Below are 22243 nucleotides of genomic sequence, written 5' to 3'. Positions count from 1 at the left end.
TAAGTGAATTGTCCTCAATCAGAGATTCCATAAATATCTCTCAAATTCTTCGATTGAAAACCTTTTAATTTGAAAAATAGATTGTCAACCTCCAAACTTTTGTTTACGCAGAAACTCCTCCTCTAACTAAGCAAGCAAAGCAAGCAAGAAAATCATAATGAGATCGAGATATTAACTCAAATGCATTTCCCAGCTTGTATGCATAATGGTTTTCCCCAAATGTTGCATTTTTCCTGCATGCCTAATATCGTTTCCCAGAATTACAAACCTGCCTTTTTAATGGTGCAGGTTTTTCAGCAACCACTTTTCCTGTTTGTTAATTGATTTTGATGGTAGTTGAATAGCCAACAGCATTATAGATCTATGTATGTAGTGCTACTCAGAGATGGGTTTCAGCAGGTTCTGACCAGTTCTGGAGAACCGAACCGGTAGCGAAAATTTTGAGTAGTTCGGGGGGAACCAGTAAATACTACCTCTGATTGGCCCCGCCCCCATCTATTCTCTGCCTCCCAAGTCCCAGCTAATTGGGAGGAAATGGGGATGTTGCAGTAACCTTCCCCTGAAGTAGGGAGGGAATGGAGATTTTACAGTATCCTTCCCCTACCACGCCCATCAAGCCACTCCCACAGAACTGGTAGTAAAAAAAATTGAAACCCACCACTGGTGCTACTCTAATTGGATCTGTTTTCTGCTAGTTTTCTTCATAGCAAAAGTTTGACAGTTCCCAGTGCCCAACCTTGGAAGATTTCAACGCAGGGGAATGTATGTTTCAACATACAGTAGTGCTTATTCAAATGCCAAACCCATAGTGCAAAATATGTGACAGCTGCCCCAGTTTTGACTTCTCTGCCTGAGGAGCAGCATTCCTAAACTATTATCATCAAACTCTTGCTACACCATATCAAGGAGGAAAGTCTTGCAGGGAGGGTAGAGCAAGAGAGTCTGATTCAATCAGTCAAAGTTTGTTGACATGACAGAAAGGTAAGGCAGGTAGAAAGCTAGTCATAGAAGCCGAGTCCCCAAAACCAAATTATCAAGGTTCATGCCCCTCGCTATATTTTGTTGTTGGAAAAGACTTAAAATCCAGTCTGAGCCAGCTGGTGGAGGAAATACGGGAAATGTAGATGAAGGATTGTTTATAGTGCACAGTTTTTCAGTGTTGGTTTGGCAAAAATGGAGGTTTCTTGTGATTTACGTAAATCAATGTTGGCCCTAGGGTCACATTTAATACTTTACATATTCAAATGAATGAAACTGTCTTGTCTAGTGAAAAACAAAGAAAAAGAATGCTAAAAACAGAAAGCCAAAACAAGCAAAGAAAGAGAAAATACTTGTCTTAAAACATTAAGATAGCTACTTCAAACACAGCTGGCAGTCTAGCAACTTTCTAGCTTACCTGTTCTCTCCTTTTTGCCCCTTCCACCAATGAATGGTTGCCATATATGGTGCTAAGCTCCCACCATTCATATTTATCTATTTTCAAAGCTGTATTTGGAATTGTAAAAAAGAAAAATAACCAGGCACATGCTCAATATACAAAAAAGCAACATATCCTGCCAAGATATTCAATGACTGTTTCCAATCAACACAGGTGTAATAGTCTAAATGTGACTTTGGCCATGGCACAACTGCTCTTGAAAAAGATGTAATGGAAAAGTAGCAGATTATGATCCCTTGAGCCCCTTGGAAGCCCTCAGTCTGTTTTATGCAGCTCCCCAAATCATGCAATTTAAATTCAGCTGCAAATCATGTGTTTTCAACAAAGGCATTTTGCTGTTGGGAACACTAAATGGAATAAAACTGGTGTTCCACGCCTTTCCAAAGCTTAATAAACCTATGCTCCTAATCATAGAGAACCTGCCACTTCAAAAAGCTTATAGAAAATTCATGCCAGATATGCTCTAGTTCCTGCTTCGTGAAAATATTGGTCTACACCTATTTGCCAAAGCAACAGAGAACAAATTTACTTCATCATCTACATATCAGTCTTTCAATCATCACAATAAAAACAGTTACAGAAGAAAACTTGAATAAAACCAAATTCTATATTGGTTGATCATTAAGCTGCAACTGCATTCAAGGCATTTCCCTGATCATCTGCTTTAATCGTATTCTTCACCTTTCCCATATTTCATAACAAATAGTGGCTTATTAAAACAGAACATCAAAGGAACTGCATGTTACTGGTACAAACCAGTTCTTAAAAATATTCACCAGCCATAGACACACCTTTCCACAGAACTATTCTTCATTATTCTTCATCTGCCTCTGCCCTTTTACCTCTGAACAAGTACCTCATTGGTGGGTTCCTCCTGGTTCGGTCCGGTTCGGCCGAGCCGGTAGCGGTGACGATATGACGTCACTGAACCGGTTCTCCCCCCCGCCCTCCCACCCACATTATTCTTACCTTTTATTTGGTCCCACCCCCAATCTATTGCTGCCTCCTGAGTCCCAGCTGATGACTAGAGGGAAAAAAACTGTTTAAACTCTTGCCGCGGGGCTTCAAAGGGCCGCCCTACAGCTGATCAGTGTTAAAAGCAAACAAATGAGTCAGGTCATAAGTGCGAGGACTGGTCATAAGTGCGAGGACCTTCCAGAAATGACTGACCAGCTAGCCACGCTCACCTAGTCACATGACCTCCAAGCCACACCCACAAAATAAGCCATGCCCACAGAACCGGTAGTAAAAAAAATTAGAATCCACCCCTGAAGTACCTGTGCAGAACAGGTATTGAAGTCCTGGGCCTAAATTAGGAATTTTCTCTCACCAGTGCTGCTTTGTTTCTCATTGTTCATAAGAACAGCTAAAAGTATAGCAAATATATCATGTACTTCTATTGAACAATTTAGGACCATATTTCTCAACTTGGCGACTTTTGTTGAAGTCCACACACACATCAACGCTGATTTAGGAAAATAAGTACATGTGGGATATGCACTTGCTTCAACTGCAGATGCTGCAAAATCCTTTGTCCCACCAATTTCCCACCATTGCAAAAATATATCTATAGGCATTTCCTAACAAAGAGGCTATCGTATAAAAGACACCTCCCATCATTCCAGGCTGATTAAAAGTTCTTTAATATTCATGATGAGTAAGATATACAACTCAGCTAGTAAATTCCACATAGAAGTCCTTTCCGCATCAGGAACAATGTGGTAAAATTTGGGCTGCCAAACATAGTCCTCAAAATGCATAAAATCATAGCATCATGGAGTTGAGTAGTCAAGTAGTCCCCATGCTCAGTGCAAGAATCAGATTAAAATCTTCTGACTGTCCACAGTTTACAAGAATGCATACATTGTAGCAGAGGCCATCCTTCTGATAACTAGTTTCATGGTAAAATTACTCATTGTTTGGAAGTTTTTCCTAATATTCAAACATAATCTACCTTCCTGTAATTTAAATTTATCATTCCCTGTGCTGAATTAGTAGAGAACATTCTTGGCCTTTTTTCAATGAAGTTCTTCTTCAGATACTTGCAGAGTCATATTCCTTCAATTTCCCTTCTTAATAATAAATAGATCCTTCAGTCTTTTGTCTGAAGATTTAATTTCTAGTTCCCTGATCAACTGCTTGCATTTTTCTGAATGTCTTCTAGTGTCTCTGAATTAGTGATACCTAGAACTGGCGACCATAATCATGGTGTTTGAGCCATTGAGTAAACCAGAGAATCAACCACACCGGTTTTTAAAGGATATAAATATTTGGATCCATTTTGTTCAGAATTCAGCATTGACCACTCATGGATATTCTCAGTTAGGATCTTTCCTACTGAGCCTGTCACTGGCATTCAGTACCATTGGCTGTGGAATTATTTCTCAGATTGGAAGAGATTTCTGCTTGAAAGTGTCTGTTTACTGCCCTGAGTCATTTGATTGATTTGTTGTGAATAAATAAATAAACTGAAGAAGACTTAAAAACTATTACACACAGCCTAAAATTGCATTGGACTTTGTTGTGGCTATATCATACTGATAACTGATATTATCATTTCAAGATCTTTTTCAAAACTACCATTAACCAAACATGTGATTTATGCTTCCTAAAGTGAAAAGCTTTGCATCTGTCTTTGTCATTATGAATTTTCTAGCTATTTATCTATACCATCCAATTTTATGTTGTTTGCTCATCCAAATCATTAATTAAAAAATCTGTCAATGTTGAATGGAGAACTTGACGCATCTGAAGAAGTTATCTCCTTCCAGAATGTTGGGGAACTTTAAATGATTATTTATATCAATTCATTTAATTGTTACATTATCTAGGCCTGACTCAAACAGAGTAGTAATCAGAATACATGCATCATGGGGTATGTGTCAATTTCTTTTATATATCCCCTCTCACTGTTACAGTGAAATTACTCCATCAAAAATGAAATATGGATAGTTTGATGAGACATTCTTGATTAATCCATGCTGATTTCTACTGATCATGACACTGTTTTCAAGGTAGCCACAGAGCAACTGCTTAATGGATTTCTATAGAATCCCAGTACCAATGTCAAACTGGATGGCTTAACATTCTCATTCTGTTTCCTCTTTGTTGAAAATAGGGACATTTGTGTTCCTGTAGTCATTGGGCAATTTATTCAGTCTCCAGGTTTTCTCCAGGGTAATTCTGATGCTTAGTCAAAACCCTTCAGCAAATCCTTCCTACCTTGCAATTCATCTACTTCTGGACAGCTACAAAATATCTGCCATACTACAAAAAAGATGTTGAGACTTTGGAAAAATTCAGGGAAGAGCAACTAAGATTATCAAGGGCCTGGAGACTAAACCATATGAAGAAAGGCTGCAGATTTTGGGTCTGGCTAGTCTAAAGAAATGAAGAATTAGGGGTGACATGATAGCAGTATTTCATTATTTGAGGGGCTGCCACAAAGAAAAGGGGGTCAAATTATTCTCCAAAGCACCAGCAGGCAGGACAAGAAATAATTGATCAAAGAGAGAGGCAATCTGGAATTAAGGAGAAACTTCCTAACAGTACGTAAGTACAATTAACCAGTGGAACAGCTTGCCTTCAGAAATTGTGGGTGCTCCATCACTAGAGGTTTTTAAGAAGAGACTGGACAGTCACTTGTCTCAGATTGTATAGGTTCTCCTGCTTGAGCAGGGAGCTGGACTAGAAGATCTCCAAGGTCACTTCCAGTTCTATATTCTATTCTATTCTATTCTATTCTATTCTATTCTATTCTATTCTATTCTATTCTATTCTATTCTATTCTACTCTACTCTACTCTACTCTACTCTACTCTACTCTACTCTACTCTACTCTACTCTACTCTACTCTATTCTCTCAATTTAAAATAAAGGAGTATTTCCCTAGGTAACCTGCTCCTATTCTGAGCCTTTACAGTTGTGCAATGCATTGTATATTCTATGGCTGGGAGATACTTTTTCTATGTTCTCACTGAATAAATGATTCACTGATTTATTTTGTCCTTAAAAACTTTCACCATACACTAACACAAGGATTCCTAATTCCTATAATTAGGAATTTTTAAAAAAAGAGAATATTTTTGTGATATGTGTGTTTTTTTAAAGAACAATTTCTAAGATTTTCTCAGAAAGTCATGGCTACTAATTTCCTGTGGGAGGAACCATAAGGAAATAATCTGGTTGAACAGGTTCTAGGGTTGGTCATCACCTGTTCAAGTTCCTCCCTCCCTCTTTTGTACTTTTGTATCTTTTTTTGTCTGCCCTAAATCTCCATGTGTTCAACGTGGTATATTTCATCCTAAATTCTAATGACAAACACACACACCCAAATCTTCCTATATTTTTCCTTTCTTTTACTGGCAGCTTTATTTTTCTTTTTAAATTTAACAATCCCCAACATAGAATTAGTTGGTGTAGATCAGGGGTGTCAAACTCGATTTCATTGAGGGCCACATTTTTTTTTTATTTGATTTATATGCTGCCCTTCTCCGGAGACTCAGGGCGGCTTACAATGCGTTAAGCAATAGCCTTCATTCTTTTGTATATTTTATACAAAGTCAGCTTATTGCCCCCACAAACTGGGTCCTCATTTCACCTACCTTAGAAAGGATGGAAGGCTGAGTCAACCTTGAGCCTTGGAGAGATTCGAACCAGCAGAAATTTCAGGCAGCTGTGTTAATAACAGGGTGCACTAAATCACTGTACTATCAAGGCATATCAGAGTTGTGTTTGACCTGGGGGTGTGTGGCCAGGGTGGGCATGGCCAGCTCAATGTCACTCATGTCGTGACGGCCTCCCGCAGCCCTCTGCCAACAAAAATGGAGCTAGGAAGCTCCATTTTCGCTTACAGAAGACTGCGGGAGGCCGTTGCTCCATTTTTTCTGGCAGAGGCACCACGGGCTGGTCCTTCGCTGTTTCCAGGGCAGCCCCACAGGCCAGATCTAAGCATCCTGCAGGCCAGATCCAGCCCACGGGCCTTGAGTTTGACACTCCTGGTGTAGATCATTTCCAACAAGTACACCACCATAACTGTTACATCTGTTTTCAGACCAGTCATTATCAGTTCGGACCACCAAGTGATATTACAATTTTTAAAAATTGGATATTTACTACTTAATTTATGCTTTGCTTAGAATAAATGAATTTTTCTCACACAGACATGCATTGCTACTTTTCCCAATCCTTTTTGAAGTACCGGTATTTGAAATCGTTTTAATCACTCAAAATAATGTAGTGTTTCAGAAGAAGAGAGTATCTATAGCTTAGGGTGGAATGTGAAGTTCTTGGCTCTCTCTGAGATTGGTGGTTTGTTCGTAAATATTTCATTACCCAAAATAGATAACATCATCAATCTAATTTAATGATGCAAACAAACTTAGCCACATCATTATTCATGTTGGTAGATTACTCCTCTGAAGAAAATGAAAAAAAAAAAAAGCCTCCATCTAAAAGTTGAACTTGAAGTTTTTTATTGTACAATTTACATAATTGTAAATTACAATCTATTGTCCATTTACATAAAAAACATTGTAATACAAATGTATACTCAGTTTCCTTCACTCTCTTCTAACAAGGACTTGGAATCCAGAGTTCAAAGATTAGGGGTAAATATTGATAAAGAAATTTACTATTGACATGTAATAAAGTATATTATTGTTTATATAAGGTTTCTAAAGGAAGTTCTTTACAAAATATGTCTGTAAAATCCATAGAACGTTGGGTTTAAGAAGATTTCCATCTCAGGAGGGAGAACACCATATGAATTACGTAAGTCAGTGTGACTGCAAATGCAAAAACCTAGAAGAAAAGAGAAGAGAATTTAGCTTGGGAGTTTGGCCAGTCAAAGTCATGTGGTCCTGTGGTCATTTTCTAATTTTCTTCTGGCTTTTCCTAACACTGACCTTTTCCCAGAGCAACAGTCTTACTGTCATTTTTTCTTGCCTTTGCTATTAATTTTCTATCCCAGCACAGAAACATTTTCTGTTTAGCCCCTTCTCTCTTTTTACTTTAGTACAATCAGCTTTTGGGATACATCACAGGCACATTTATTGTATGCTGATTTTATACACACACACATCATCATCATCATCATCATCATCACCACAGCATAACTATCAGCCGATCCACCACACTTGGATGTTACTACTATTGCAAAATATCAACAAGAGCTTCAAGCTATGAGGACTTGCTCTTCTAATGTCTGTGTAGGTTGTACATAGATCCACTGTATCCATGTTGCTTTGCAGATGTCCTCTAAGATTGCAATATTAAATATTATTAACATTTAAATATTAAGAATACTTCTACTGTCCCAATATCTCTGATTCCAGATTCAAATGTTCCCCAAATTTATCCAGACTATTTGAATAGCTTCCACAATGATGCACATGGACATATTTGGGAGTTTGGGAGTTCACAGAGAATCAATAGCTAATCAGCGCTCACCTTTCTGTTTGACTTTCTACCCACACACTTGCTTTTGTAAGAATAAAATTAAAAGAGACCCTCAAGTAAACTGCCTTGAAATTTTAGAGAAAGTCTAATTTTAATAATTAACTCATAATAAAAAAAAGCTGAATCGCAATAGCAAACCACTGATCACAAAGTTATATTGTCATCAGGGGATTATGTCTGATCCAGAACTGAAAAATCCCTAAATCTGTTGTCCAACCAATAACCTGAAGAGCAGAATTAAGTCGGTGTGTATCCAACTGAAATTAATATAAATTTCTTTGGTTTTAGCTGGTCACACTTTGGGGGTTTTATGAGATTTATAAATGTGAGAAATAAATAAACTTAGCTGAGTATCTTATAAGGAACCTTTAGAATCTCTTAACTGGGGTTCTCACTAGTACAATAGGTAGATGAGGATTTTCAGGTTATACATATAGTGAACTCCCTATACACATTCAATTGAAAACATATGTTAGAGGTACCACAATCCCTATGGAACCAGAATTTATATGGAACCAAGGCCAAAGTTATGGTTCCTAAAAGTATCATAGCATCAATAAGGAACAAAGACAAAAGGCCATGCACAAAAGTAAAGACTTGTCAGCACTCTTAATCTCAATGTTAACTCCTCATAAGAATCTGATTTTTGTTTATTAATGAAAATGCAAAGACATGACTGTTATTACTGTAATAAGTTGTGTCCAGAACTATGTGTAACCTTATATAACAATCTGCCCTAAGATTTTATATACTGCAATTCCTAATATAATCTCTAAATCTTAATTGTTTGTTTTCCATAGTGACTTGTATTGTACTGTTATTGTATTTTTCAGAGAGTGAAGGAAGAAGTTATCCTTGACTTTTGCTTTATACAATAATCCATTTATATTCTTGTAGTTGACAGATTCACCCACACATACCTTAAAAGTACCTGATTGTGTTCACATTCAGTTTCAGCCATTTTAGTTAAATGCATTTTCTATATATACAGTCTTTTTCTCTTTAGGGTCACCCGTAGATAAAGATGAAGTCAACACAAGATATACATAGATAGTTTTGTTTGGGATCTTGAATTAAGCACCAATTACTCCCAAACCATGCCAAAAGGTGTTATACATTTGCAATAAATTTCAAATCACAGCCAAAAAGCCAGCACTTCTTAAATCTCTAATGTCCATAATGTCATTTAGCCAATTTATTTTATAAATTGGACTCTGGACTTGATTTTTATCTCTGGCCAGTGGTTGAGTGGTCTTGTTATAGGGGGTATAGACATGGAATCTTTGTCATGGTCAGATCACTCGCTCCTTCGCCTGGACCTTCGAACCGCCATACCCTGCCGCAGGGAGGTGGAGCCAATAAGATGGGTCCGCCCCAGGCACCTGATGGATCCTGATAGGTTCCAGATGGAGCTTGGGCCACTTCCTGGGGATCTGGCACATGACTCGGCCGAGGACCTTGTGGCCGCCTGGGACCGGGCAGCTGGTGGGGCCTTGGATCAAGTTGTGCCTTTGCGGCCTCTGACCTGGTGCCGATCCTTCGTGGCTCCTTGGTTCACTGAGGAGCTGAGGGAGATGAAACGCCGGAAAAGACGCCTAGAGAGCAGTTGGAGGGCCAGTCTCACTGAATCTGATCGAACACTGGTAAGGTCGCATATTAAGACCTACTAGTGGCGATAAAAGTGGCAAAGTTTAATTACTTTTCCGCTCTTATTGCGTCATCAGAGAATCGTCCGGCCGCCCTGTTCAGGGTGACCCGCTCCCTCCTCTACCCGGGAGCGTGGGAGGACCCCCTGGAGGGCAGGGCTGAGGATTTCAGATGATACCTGTATGACAAAATCGCTCAGATCCGGAGGGATTTGGATGCTGACTGGGTAGATTCAGGCAGGGTGACGAGGAACAGTCCTGAGAATGTTATCTGGGAAGAGTTTGACTCTGTGACTCCCGATGACGTGTACAGGATTCTGGGGAGACTTAGTGCGGCCACATGTTTACTGGACCCGTGTCCCTCCTGGTTAGTACTGGCTTCCCAGGAGGTTACATGAGGCTGGCTCCAGGGAATTATCAATGCTTTATTGAGTGAGGGTTACTTCCCCACTGCCGTGAAAGAGGCTCAAGAAGCCTTCCCTGGACCCAGCAGTATTAGCCAACTACCGTCCTGTCTCCAACCTTCGCTTTGTGGCAAAGGTTGCTGATAGTGTGGTCACGCAACAGTTTCCACACTTCCTGGAGGAAACATCCTATCTAGATCCGTTCCAGTAGGGTTTCAGGCCTGGGCACAGCACGGAAACGGCATTGGTCGCGTTGGTGGATGATCTGTGGAGGGCGGGGACAAGGGTTGCTCCTCTGTCCTAGCCCTGTTAGATCTCTCAGCAGCTTTTGATACCATCAACCATGGTATCATGCTGCACCGGTTGGAGGAGTTGGGGATGGGGGGCACTGTATTACAGTGGTTCTCCTCCTTTCTCTCAGACCGGTTGCAGTTCGTGTTGGCAGGAGGGCAGAGGTTGACCTCGAGGCCTCTCATTTGTGGAGTGCCTCAGGGGTCGGTCCTCTCGCCCCTTCTGTTCAACATTTATGTGAAGCTGCTGGGTGAGATCATCCATGGCTTTGGGGTGAAGTACCATCAGTAAGCTGATGACACCCAGCTGTACATCTCCACCCCAGGCCACCCCAATGATGCCCTTGAAGTGATGTCCCAGTGCCTGGAGGCTGTGCGGATCTGGATAGGGAGGAACAGGCTCAAGCTCAACCCTTCCAAGACTGAGTGGCTGTGGTTCCCGGCATCCCGATATATCAGTTGACTCCATCACTGACTATCGGGGGAAAGTCTTTGGCCCTCACGGAGAGGGCGCGCAATCTGGGAGTCCTCCTGGATACGCAGCTGTCCTTGGAGGAACATCTGACAGCTGTAAGCAGGAGGACCTTCTGTTAGGTTCGCCTGATTCGACAGTTGCGGCCCTTTCTTGATCGGGATTCCCTGTGCACAGTCACCCACGCCCTCGTCACCTCGCGCCTGGACTACTGCAATGTTCTCTACATGGGGCTCCCCTTGAGGAGACCCGGAGGCTCCAACTGGTCCAGAATGTGGCCGCGCGGGTAATCACGGGAGCCGCTTGGTGCTCCCACATAACACCGCTCCTGCGTGAGCTGCACTGGCTCCCAGTGGTCTTCCGCGTGCGCTTCAAGGTGTTGGTTACCACCTTTAAAGCACTCCATGGCATAGGACCTAGTTATCTTCGAGACCGCCTGCTGCTACCGATGACCTCCCACCGACCTGTGCGCTCCCACAGAGAGGGCCTCCTCGGGGTGCCATCAGCCAAACAACGTAGGCTGGTGACCCCCAGGGGGAGGGCCTTCTCTGTGGGGGCACCTACCCTCTGGAATCATCTGCCCCCAGAGATAAGGAGAATCCAAGATCTTGGTGCCTTCCGCCGTGCCCTTAAAGTTTTCTTTTTTCAGCAAGCCGGGCTGGCTTAACATATTTTTTAACATATTTTTTAAATATTTAAACTGGTTTGTTATTTTAAATTGGGGCCAAATTAATATATATCCTTTTAATTGTTTTTAATGTTTGTATTGTATGTTTTTATCTGGCTGTACAATGCCCTGAGTCCCTCGGGAGAAGGTGCGGTATATAAATTCGAAATAAAATAAATAAATAAAAAATAAAATAAATAACTATATATGCCTATCATTTGAGGAGAACCATAATTCAGAGGCACAGCACATTCTGGTCTCAGAAAGTTCCAGACTCAACCCTGAGAACTAATTATCCATGAAAAAACAAAAACTGTAGGTAAGCAGACACTACTGGGATAAACACACAAATAGCTTCACTTATTATAAAATACCTTTTTAACAGAATTCTTCATTGTAAGCGGAGCTGTCATCTAAAGATATCAGAGATATCTCAGCCTTATATCTGTTACTCCATTTTCATATTAAGGTAAAAAACAGCTCTGAAGCAGCACCCAAATATATGAGAAACTGGCAAGATGTTACTTCAAGACAGTAACTGTCTCGGCCATTTTATATTTTAATAATAAAATAAGAAATTGTTATCAAATTAATCAAAAAAAATTGTACCCAAAAAGTTTTTAACCCCCCCCCAAAAAAACCCCACAACATTCCATTCACTTCCAATTTGTAAATTAAACCCAGTTCTCTTTCACTTGCCCAGTGCATTTGGAAAGCAGCAGATTGAAGCATCCTGCCCTAATTAATGAGTCATTTCAATTTTAGTTGAAGGACATATACTCACCACAGCTGCTATATCTATTTGGTAATCCTTGAATTTGCCAGGAACATACTTCATTTGTATCGTCGTGTAGGCTTGCACAACTGCTGCACTCAAATAGAAAAGTGATGCAATTACCTGGTAGAAAGCATCCTGGAAAAAAAGGACATGGGGGGGGGGAGTCTTAAGTCTGCAAATTCTGCTATTTATATGCAGCCACCAACATTTCCATCTCACCCTTGTCCACTATAAGCATCTAAAATGAGCAGATGGTTCCGATTGCATTCCTTTTCAACAATGGCCGTTTATAAAATGCTGTAACATCAGTAATGACTTTTCCTACTTGCGCCAAGAATGGCACAACAATACCACAGCCTCCTTTAGCTTATGCAACATTCTCAAGTTGTTTTCTTCTATTCAGTCATAAGCCATACTGAATCAGCTTCAATTCAACTCAAAAAAATGTTAAGAGAAATATTGTAGATGAATAATTAACTGGACAAAAAGTGATAATAGGAGAAATTTGTTTCTTAGCTGCTGTCTAAATTATTTCATTGATGGACTGCTGGCACATAATTGGTTTTAGTGAGCAGTGGTATAAATGGCCAAAGCATGGTGAGCTTGATTATGAGGATTTCAAGAGTTGTGCAAGTTTTCTTATTTTTTATTTTTTTATTTTATTTATTTGTCAAATATGTATAATATAATAGATATAAGTATAAACATGATTATGAATACAGGAAATGGATATTATTTAGTTAGTTAGTTAGTTAGTTAAATTTATATGCCGCCCTTCTCCCAAAGGACTTGGGGCAGTTCACAAAAGGTTAAAAACTGAAGAACAATAAAAAATATATAATTAATTTAGCATAATTAAAATCCCACAATTTAAAAACCCATATTAAAACCAATTAAAAATATTAATAAATGGGGACAGTAGGATAGGGACGGTAGGCACCAGGGGTGAAATCCAGAAGGTTCTGACAGGTTCTGGAGAATCGGTAGCAGAAATTTTGAGTAGTTTGGAGAATTGGCAAATACCACCTCTGGCTGGCCCCAGAGTGGGGTGGGAATGGAAATTTTGCAATATCCTTCCCCCAGAAGTGGGGAAGGAATGGGGATTTTGCAGTATCCTTCCCGTGGAGTGGGATGGGAATGGAGATTTTGCAGTATCCTTCCCCTGCCACGCCCACCAAGCCACACCACGCCCACCAAGCCACGCCCATAGAACTGGTAGTAAAAAAAATTGGATTTCACCATTGATGCGCTTATGCACGTCCCTTACAGACGTCTTAGGAATGAGGTGAGGTCAACAGTAGACAGTCTAAGGTTAAAGTTATGGGGGATTGGGGATATAACCACAGTCAGGTAGTGCATTCCAGGCATTGACCACTCTGTTGCTGAAGTTGTATTTTCTGCAATCGAGTTTGGAGCAGTTTACCATAAGTTTGTATCTATTGTGTGCTGGTGTATTATTGCGGTTGAAGCTGAAGTCATTGACAGGTATGACATTGTAGCAGATAATTTTATGTACTACACTTAGGTCAGACCGAAGGCGGCATAGTTCTAAATTGTCTAAGTTGTCATTATTGAATAATGAAACTGGGGGTGGGGGAGTCATGGGAATATCCCCAAGGTTAAGGAATTGCATCCTAGCATATCTGAGGAAATTAAGTGAATCAATGATTTGATTAATGCTTCATTTATTGACTTTGAAAATTCCTGGAGAACATATGAAATATCAGATGTATGGAGAAGGAAAATATTGTCCCTATATTCAAAATTAGGAAAGAGGAGGATTCTTTGACTATTATAATGCTAATACTGATGTCTGGGGAGATTCTAGGAAAAAGCATAAAGTGATTGATCTGTAACAGAATGTAATATAGATCTGATAAAAACAAGTCTTGCTTCACTAACATTATCTCATTCAATCAGGTAAATTCCTTAATAGATAGTAGAGTACCTGGACTAGTTTCTCAGCAAGGTTTTTTGGAAATGATTTGCCATTGTCATTCCTGGGCCTAATAGAGAGTGACTAGCCCAAGGTCATACAGTTGGGTTTGTATCACAGGCAAGACTAGAACCTCAGGTCTCGCAGTTCTTAGCCTAATGCCTTAATCTCTACACCAAATTGGCTTTTGTAAACATTATATGACTTAATTGGGTATATAATAAGGGAAACATGTCCTAACGATTAAATGAATACATAGAGTGTTCAAAAATCTTATGTAAAATGTGTCCATCAATGGTTCCAAATCAAACTGCAGAGATGTATCAAGCGCAGTGCCATAAGATTCACGCTTCAGTATTTGACAGACAAGAATGCATACCAATTTTTCAAATAAGACTGAATTTTGTGGGACAACTAATACAACAAAAATCAAAATCGTCCTTGATTAATTACAGAAATAGTTGAAAGAAATATTATGAAAGTTAACTAAGATCAATGTAAAGTCATGTACTTAGAAATCAATGACTTCACAGTGATATTTTTGAAAATATTGAAATAGTAGTTAAGTGAATCTATAATGTGGCTGCAAACAAATGCAAATCTGGTCTACATCAATAGAAATACAGTTTCTAACTCATAAACAGTAGAATTTGCACTGATTAGGTCCCATCCTGAGTTTTGGTTTGGACACAAAATTTTAGGAAGGTTTCAGAAAAACCAAAGGGCAAGAATAAAAGAGGATCATGACTAATGATCAGCTTAATCAAAAAGTCATGCTAGAACAATTGATCCATTTGCAGACATAACTTACGAATGAAGTAGTTCTAGAATGGGCAGGAAGACCTTTTCTGTCCCAAATTATTGGATGAAATGTGGGCATAGAATGGCTAGGAGGAATAAGAATCCCAATGATCAGTAGCTGAACTATTCATTCTGAGGTATGGCGGCATTGTGGAAGACTAGAATCTGAAGATAACATTCCAGAGATCAGTGAAAACAATTTATCTTTACTCAATGTTCTCACTAGCCAAGAATTATAGTTACTAACATCTTCCCACATCTCAATGGTCAAAAAGATGACTGGTTATCAGTTCTTCTTAAATATGCACCTAACGAGAAATTACTTTATATTGTCAGTTATTTTAATTATTCTTAACTAGGAAGGAAATTCAGGATTATAAATCTAAATTTTCATGTGTATAATTTGGGACTCAAAAACTGTTAATAATAATAAATATTATAATTTGGTGGTATGAATGTTGCATATGATACATGAATGAGAACTGAAGAAGATAAGTGGAACTTATAAGGGTGAATGAGCTGGATATATCCATGAAGTCCAAAGTTAGGATTTCTCACACATGCTGATCATAACAAGCTGTGATGAAGGGACAGAAATGGCTAGACTGCCATCATCTGAAGCCATTTGCTTCAATACTTTGAGAATGCATCTTCCTTTTGTATAGCTCACCAGTTTTTCTACATCATGTAAGTTAAATTCAGGGGTGAGGAAGGATATGATGCATTGTTGTAAGATCTGGTAATTTGGAAAGAGATGAGATTTAACATACGCAATATTAATCTCTCTGAAGTAAACTTACCAAAGCAACCCAAGCGCTTTTTCCACCGTGAGCTCCACACAAATATAAGAGGAAAAGAAGTGTAGAAATTACAAAGCAAAACACTGAGACAAACATCACCCAGCCTTGACTTATTTCCATATAAACTTTGGTAGAAGCCACAAGGATCCATACCAGGCCACCAAAGACCTACAAGAAAATATAAAAATAGTTTATCAGTAATAAGTAACATGTTGACTAGATTTTCATAATGTGCTAGACTATGCTAAAACAGACAAGTTATAGAAATCCAGACATGGTATCTTTACAAGACTTAAAACAGATTTAGAAGAATGCAGTTAATTTTTTTAAAAATCATTTATATCCATTTGTTCTCCTAGAGGAGGGGTGTCAAACTCAATTTCATTGAGGGCCACATCAGGGTTGTCTTTGACCTTGGGGGCCAGGGTGGGCGTGGCCAGGGTAGGCGTGGCCAGCTCAATGTCATTCATGTCGGGGGTGCCTGTGGTGGCCCGAGCACTCTGCCAGCGAAAACGAGCTCCTGAGTTTCATTATTATTATTATTATTATTATTATTATTATTATTATTATTATTTTATTTAGTCCAATTTATATGCCACTTTTCTCCGGAGACTCAGGGTGGCTTACAATGCATTTAAAAAACCATTATAAAAACATTTAAAATTAAAATATTAAAACCCATTCACACCATTCATGGCCGGATCTCACAAGATCGCAACAGCGAGATCAACGGCTCCAGGCCTGCCGGAAAAGCCAGGTCTTCACCGCTTTTCGGAAGGCCAATAGGGTGGGGGTGGTCCGGATCTCAGGAGGTAACTGGTTCCAGAGAGCTGGGGCAGCCACAGAGAAGGCCCTCCCCCGCGGGCCTGCCAGCCTAAATCATTGATGAAGATATTGAAGAGTACTGGGCCTAAGACAGAGTCTGGGGTACCCACTGCATATTTCTCTCCATGTAGATGCAGTTCCATTGAGGATTACACATTGAATGCAGTTAGTCAGCCAGTTATGAATCCATGTGGTGGTGCTGCTGTCTAACCCATATTTTTCTATCTTATCAAGTAAGAGGTTGTGGTCTACTTTATCAGTCCAAGTAAAATATATCCACAGCATTTCGCTGGTCCACTAATTTTGTCACTTTGTCAAAGAATGCAATAAGATTTATTTGACATGATCTGTTTTTGACAAACCCATGTTGGTTTCTGGTTATGACTTTGTTCACCTCTAGGTGCTTGCAGATCCATTGTTTGATTATCTTTTCCAGTATCTTCCCAGGTATTGATGCCAGGCTGATAGGTCTGTATTTTCTGGATCTATTTTTTTTATCTTTTTTTGAAGATGGGAACTACATCAGCCCTTTTCCAGTCCTACTGTAATTTCCCAGTGCTGCAGGATCTTTGAAAGACACGATTCAGTGGTTCTGAGAGCATGTCTGCCAATTTCTTCAGAACCTTGGGGTGTAATCCATCTAGACCTCATGATCTGAACTTGTCTAGAGTGAACAGTTGTACTTTTACCATTTTCTTGTTCATTTGACTTGCATTTCTAGTCTGCATTTTACAGTATTTGGGGGGGGGAGTAGGTTGGACTGTTTTTTCCTTTTGTATAAAGACAGATTAAAAAATAAATTAATCAATTCTTCTTTCTCCCTGCTGCTCATCACCTTTTTGTCATTTTCTCCCATTAATGGATCAATCATTTCCTTGATTTTTTCTGTTTTTTACATGTTGAAAGAAACAGGGGCGCAGTGGTTAGAGTGCAGTACTGCAGGCTTCTTCTGCTGACTGCCGGCTGACTGCAATTTGGCAGTTCAAATCTCACCAGGCTCAATATTGACTCAGCCTTCCATCCTTCCAAAGTGGGTAAAATGAGGACCCAGATTGTTGGGGGCAATATGCTGACTCTGTAAACTGCTTAGAGGGGGTTGTTAAGCACTGTAAAGCGGTATATAAGTCTAAGTGCTATTGCTATTTTTTGTTATTTTTGACTTTTGTCACAAGCCTTAGTTCATTTTGAGGCTTAGTTTTCCCGACTTTATCTTTGCTGGTTCAAGCTATTTGCTGATATTCTGCCTTAGTTATGTGCCTCTATTTTCACTTTTTATACTTGTCCTTTTTATCTTTCAGTTTATTAGAGATATACTCTCTAGGATCCCAAACCAAGGCACATGACATGAAAAACTATAGCTTGATGGCACATTTTCCCTGATCATGAATGATGACAAAGTGTCTATCTGAAATCCCATCAGGGCAAGCTAAGTACCGGGAGATGTCACTTACCACCAATGAAAAGCATTATGGATATATCCATATGTAAACACTGGTTCATCCACATATCAGTTTCTTTCAGGGGTCTTGGAAGAGCTTACTAATGAGTTACCAGTGTGATACAGTGTTTACCATCTTCTGCAACTATATTACTCTTGGCAGGATTCGGATTCTAGATGATGTTGAACCAGTGACTCAGTTGGCACAAACTCATTTTCTTAGTTTCATATTTGCCATCCAGCACTTTGCTAACAGATACGTTCCTTTGAAGCTTGGGTTTGAGCCAGCATTTCTTTTCCCAGCTCTGACAATGTACAAATACCTTTGTAACTCTACTACTGATACTTGTTTTATTGCTTTCTTTTTAGTATGTAATAGATTTGTCATCTAACACTTTGCTTACAGATTTTAGAGTTTCAAAAGTTCTAAAGCCTTTTCCAAGTGAGAAATGGGGCAGGATTTCTTCTTCTGGGCTTCAGGTCAAGGGCTATAGGAGTTTTTTTGACTGGATTTCAGGCTCTGATGTGCTCAAAAGCAATAGAAAAACTGAATCAGTCAAGTTGTCAAGATCCAGAAGCATAGGCAGGAGTATTGGGAATATTTTATTTCAATACTGCTTTGCTCAGTTGTGCCCTTTTATCTTTGCTCACAATTTCTGCCTCTCTATCTCTTTGCTTATGTGCCTGCAGCAGAGTAACAAATGCAAGCTTTTGTAGGATGATCCAGGCTCCCTATAACTTGGTATAGCTAACTTATTCTCCCACTACTTTCTTTGTTCTGTACTATTTATTTCAAAAGCACTTGCCCTGATAATGCTTGTTAAAAGGGGAAGCTGGAGTCATTTATTTAAAGGCTTAGCCTAGAGAAGGAATTTCCTGTTCCATTTCCTTCAGATTCCAGGTGAAAGGATGGGGCACCTTCTCTTCAAAACATATTTTGGAGATTTAATTACCTGCCTGAGTAAGTCCCTTTCACTTGGGAAACAGCTACAACCAGGTCCCTGGAACTCAAAGGAGATGTGAGAATAAAGCCTAAATATGGCAGGTTTGTACTCTCTGTTTCCCATCAGCAGGGCCGGATTTTCCTATAGGCTAACTAGGCTTCAGCCTAGGGCCTCAAGATCAAGAGGGGCCTACATTCAAATTGTTAGAAAAATTAAATTACACTTTCACTATAGGTGAAAGGGCCTCATAAGTGGAATAGCCTAGGGCCTCTTTTCATCTAAATCCAGCCCTGCCCATCAGACACCTTGCTACAACTCACTACTGATAGAGCTATAGTTTCCAAGAGAACTAATAAGGTACCACATTTGCATGTTGTTTACATTTTCCTTTCATAACAAAGGCACAATGGCCCTAGTTATCAGTTGCAATTGAATCACAAGTGTGAGATGAGTGACTACATAAATTTAATAAAGAAATGCAATCAATTGTTACACAGTAATTTTGCATTGACTGCCAAAGCAGACACAGGCTTTGTTCACACAACACCCAACTCTAGTTATAATTAAATCTCTTTTCCAACTCTCAGGGTAACAATAGCAGTCAGCTATAATTCAACCCTTCCCAAGAAAGGAAGGGCTTTGAGTTCAAGGATGCTCAGAACACCTTGCATTTTTGTCATGGGCAGATACACAATATTTCATAGTTTATAAACATTTCCTATCAAGTAGCTATTTTGCCACTGCATCAATCTTCCCTTACCCAATTCATTGTGTTTATTGCTTACAAGGTCTTCTACTTTGCATTAGTGTTTGTCAGACAGCAAACAACAGAGAAGCAACCAGTGACAGGCAGTTTTAAGATAGGAAAATAAGCTGCATGTACTTAGCTATCACATGCTTTATTTGAATCTGCTTGGTTTATTTATTTATTTATTAAATTTCTATACTGCCCTTCTCCAAATAGGACTCAGGGCGGTGCACAGCCAAGGTAAAAACAGAACATACAAAATTTAAAAACAGTATTAAAATAATTAAATATTTGGCCGTAAATTAAAACAACCCAATTTAAAATCAATTTAAAATTTAACTCAAGCCAGCCCAGCTAGTTGAAATAAATAGGTTTTCAGGGCCCGACGAAAAATCCGGAGGTCTGTTATTGTACGTAACTCTGGGGGAAGGTTGTTCCAGAGGGTAGGCGCCGTCACAGAGAAGGCTCTCCCCCTGGGGGTTGCCAGCTGGCATTGTCTGGCGGACGGCACCCTGAGGAGGCCCACTCTGTGTGAGCGTACTGGCCGGTAGGAGGCTATTGGTGGCAGAAGGCGGTCTCGTAAGTACCCTGGCCCTAAGCCATGGAGCGCTTTAAAGGTGGTCACCAACACCTTGAAGCGCAGCCGGAAGACCACCGGAAGCCAGTGCAGCTCGCGCAGGAGAGGTGTCACATGGGAGCGCCTCGTCGCCCCCATAATCCCCTGCGCGGCCGCATTCTGGACCAGCTGGAGCCTCCGGGTGCACCCCAGGGGGAGCCCCATGTAGAGAGCGTTGAGCTTTGACAAGCATGATTTGGGACTTTTAAAATATTATGAGAACCCAGCTAACTGTGATTCAGTAAATCCTTTTAAACAAACTATGGCTTCATATGGTTTGTCAATTGGACAATACTTTATCAGCTCCCCACTTGGGACAGCTTCCTTATTCCTTGGTTTCCCAGCCTTGAAAACATTTTCATTTACCCTTCTCAGCTAATTTTGGTTGCTTGGCTAATCATCTTGCTTTCATACATGGATAGAAATTCCTGTTAAAGCACTAACACATGGCTGAAACTCTTCCTTCTAGGGACAACTGTGACAGACAAGCAATGCTGAATCCAATAAGGGTTCTTGTTCATATCAGATTTTAACAGATTAACAGAGTTGGAAAAGACCTTATAGTCATCTAGTCCAACCCCCCGCCCAAGCAGGACACCCTACACCAGTGATGGCTAACCTTTTCCAGACCGAGTGCCCCCCGTACTCCCATCCACTCCCGCACATGTGTGGCAGAGACCTGAAGACCAGCTGGCCAGCAGGAGGCGCATGCGCATGCGCAGTGAAGCTGAACTGGGATGACGACTCACGTGCCATCAGAGAGGGCACTGCGTGCCACTTCTGGCACACGTGCCATAGATCATTTCTGACAAATGGTCCTAGACCATTTCTGACAAATGGCAGTCCAATCTTTTCTTGAAAGTCTCAAGTGATGAAGCTCCCACAACTTCCGAAGGCAAGCTGTTCCATTGGTTGACTGTTCTCACTGTCAGAAAGCTCCTCCTCATTTCTAGGTTGAATCTCTCCTTGGTCAGTTTCCATCCATTATTCCTTGTCTGGCCTTCAGGTGCTTTGGAAAATAGCTTGACCCCCTCCTCTCTGTGGTAGCCCCTCAAGTATTAGAAGACAGCTATCATGTCTCCCCTGGTCCTTCTCTTCACTAGACTAGTCATACATACCCAGTTCCTGTAGCTGTTCTTCATATGTTTTAGTCTCTAGACCCCTAATCATCCTGGTTGCTCTCTTCTGCACTTTTTCTAGTCTCAACATCTTTTTTATAGTGTGGTGACCAAAACTGGATGTAGTACTCTAGGTGTGGTCTTACTAGGGCATTATAGAGTGGTATTAGTACCTCACTTGATCTTGATTGTATCCCTCTGTTAATGCAATTTAGGATTGCATTGGCTTTTTTAGCTGCCACTGACTCATATTTAGCTGGTTGCCACTAAGACTCCAAGATCCCTCTCATAGTCACTGCTATTAAGCCTGGTTTCACCCAGTTTATATGTGTGCTTTTTCTTTTTCTTACCTAAGTGTAGGACTTTACTTTCCTCTACACTGAATTTCATTTTGTTAGATAAGGCCCAGTGTTCAAGTCTGTCACGATCCATCTGGATCTTGAGCCTATCTTCTAAGGTGTTAGCTATTCCTGCCAGCTTAGTATCACCTGCAAATTTATCAAAAATATCAGTTAGAACCAAAACTCTACCACTGAGAACAGAGCCAAAGAGGCTGATTATATACTAGATCCTCTTCCACCTCCCCTAGGTTTACATCTTAATAATTTATTCTGCAATTATCTGGTAAATTGTTCTGTTGGGCTGACTGAAATTTGATGTTGGGGAAGATTTCTATCAGAGTGCAGGAATTTATCACCCAAGCATTTTGTAAAGACAAAATAGGGAGAGAAAATTCCACTTAAATTTTCTCATCTTGGATTACTCAGAGTAAGGGCACTAAATATACAGCATTGCTATTTTCCTGACTTGTGATTTCTATCCTGCTTCAACTGGGCCAAATCTAAGCAACTTAAAAAGTCATGC

The 22243-nt window shown here is 40.1% G+C and overlaps 1 protein-coding gene across 1 annotated transcript in view; it reads right to left on the bottom strand.

Annotated features, from left to right (window-relative positions):
* Positions 1-6888: 6888 nt before the first annotated feature.
* Positions 6889-22243, bottom strand: part of MAL (mal, T cell differentiation protein (MAL blood group)) — a 35369-nt gene continuing 20014 nt past the window's right edge. Inside the window, exons 2-4 of the mRNA XM_034427515.3 lie at positions 15691-15858; positions 12160-12288; positions 6889-7239 (exon numbers count right to left, since the gene is read on the bottom strand). Coding sequence (XP_034283406.1) covers positions 7165-7239; positions 12160-12288; positions 15691-15858 — 372 coding nt within the window. The 3' untranslated portion in view covers positions 6889-7164. The remainder of the gene's footprint in view (positions 7240-12159; positions 12289-15690; positions 15859-22243) is intronic.

This window comes from Pantherophis guttatus, chromosome 1 (assembly GCF_059756535.1).
Source record: "Pantherophis guttatus breed Tessera chromosome 1, ASM5975653v1, whole genome shotgun sequence".
NCBI classification, from domain to species: Eukaryota; Metazoa; Chordata; class Lepidosauria; order Squamata; family Colubridae; genus Pantherophis; species Pantherophis guttatus.
The sequence above is the reverse complement of the archived record's forward strand: the minus strand, read 5'-3'. Positions and strand labels throughout refer to the sequence as shown.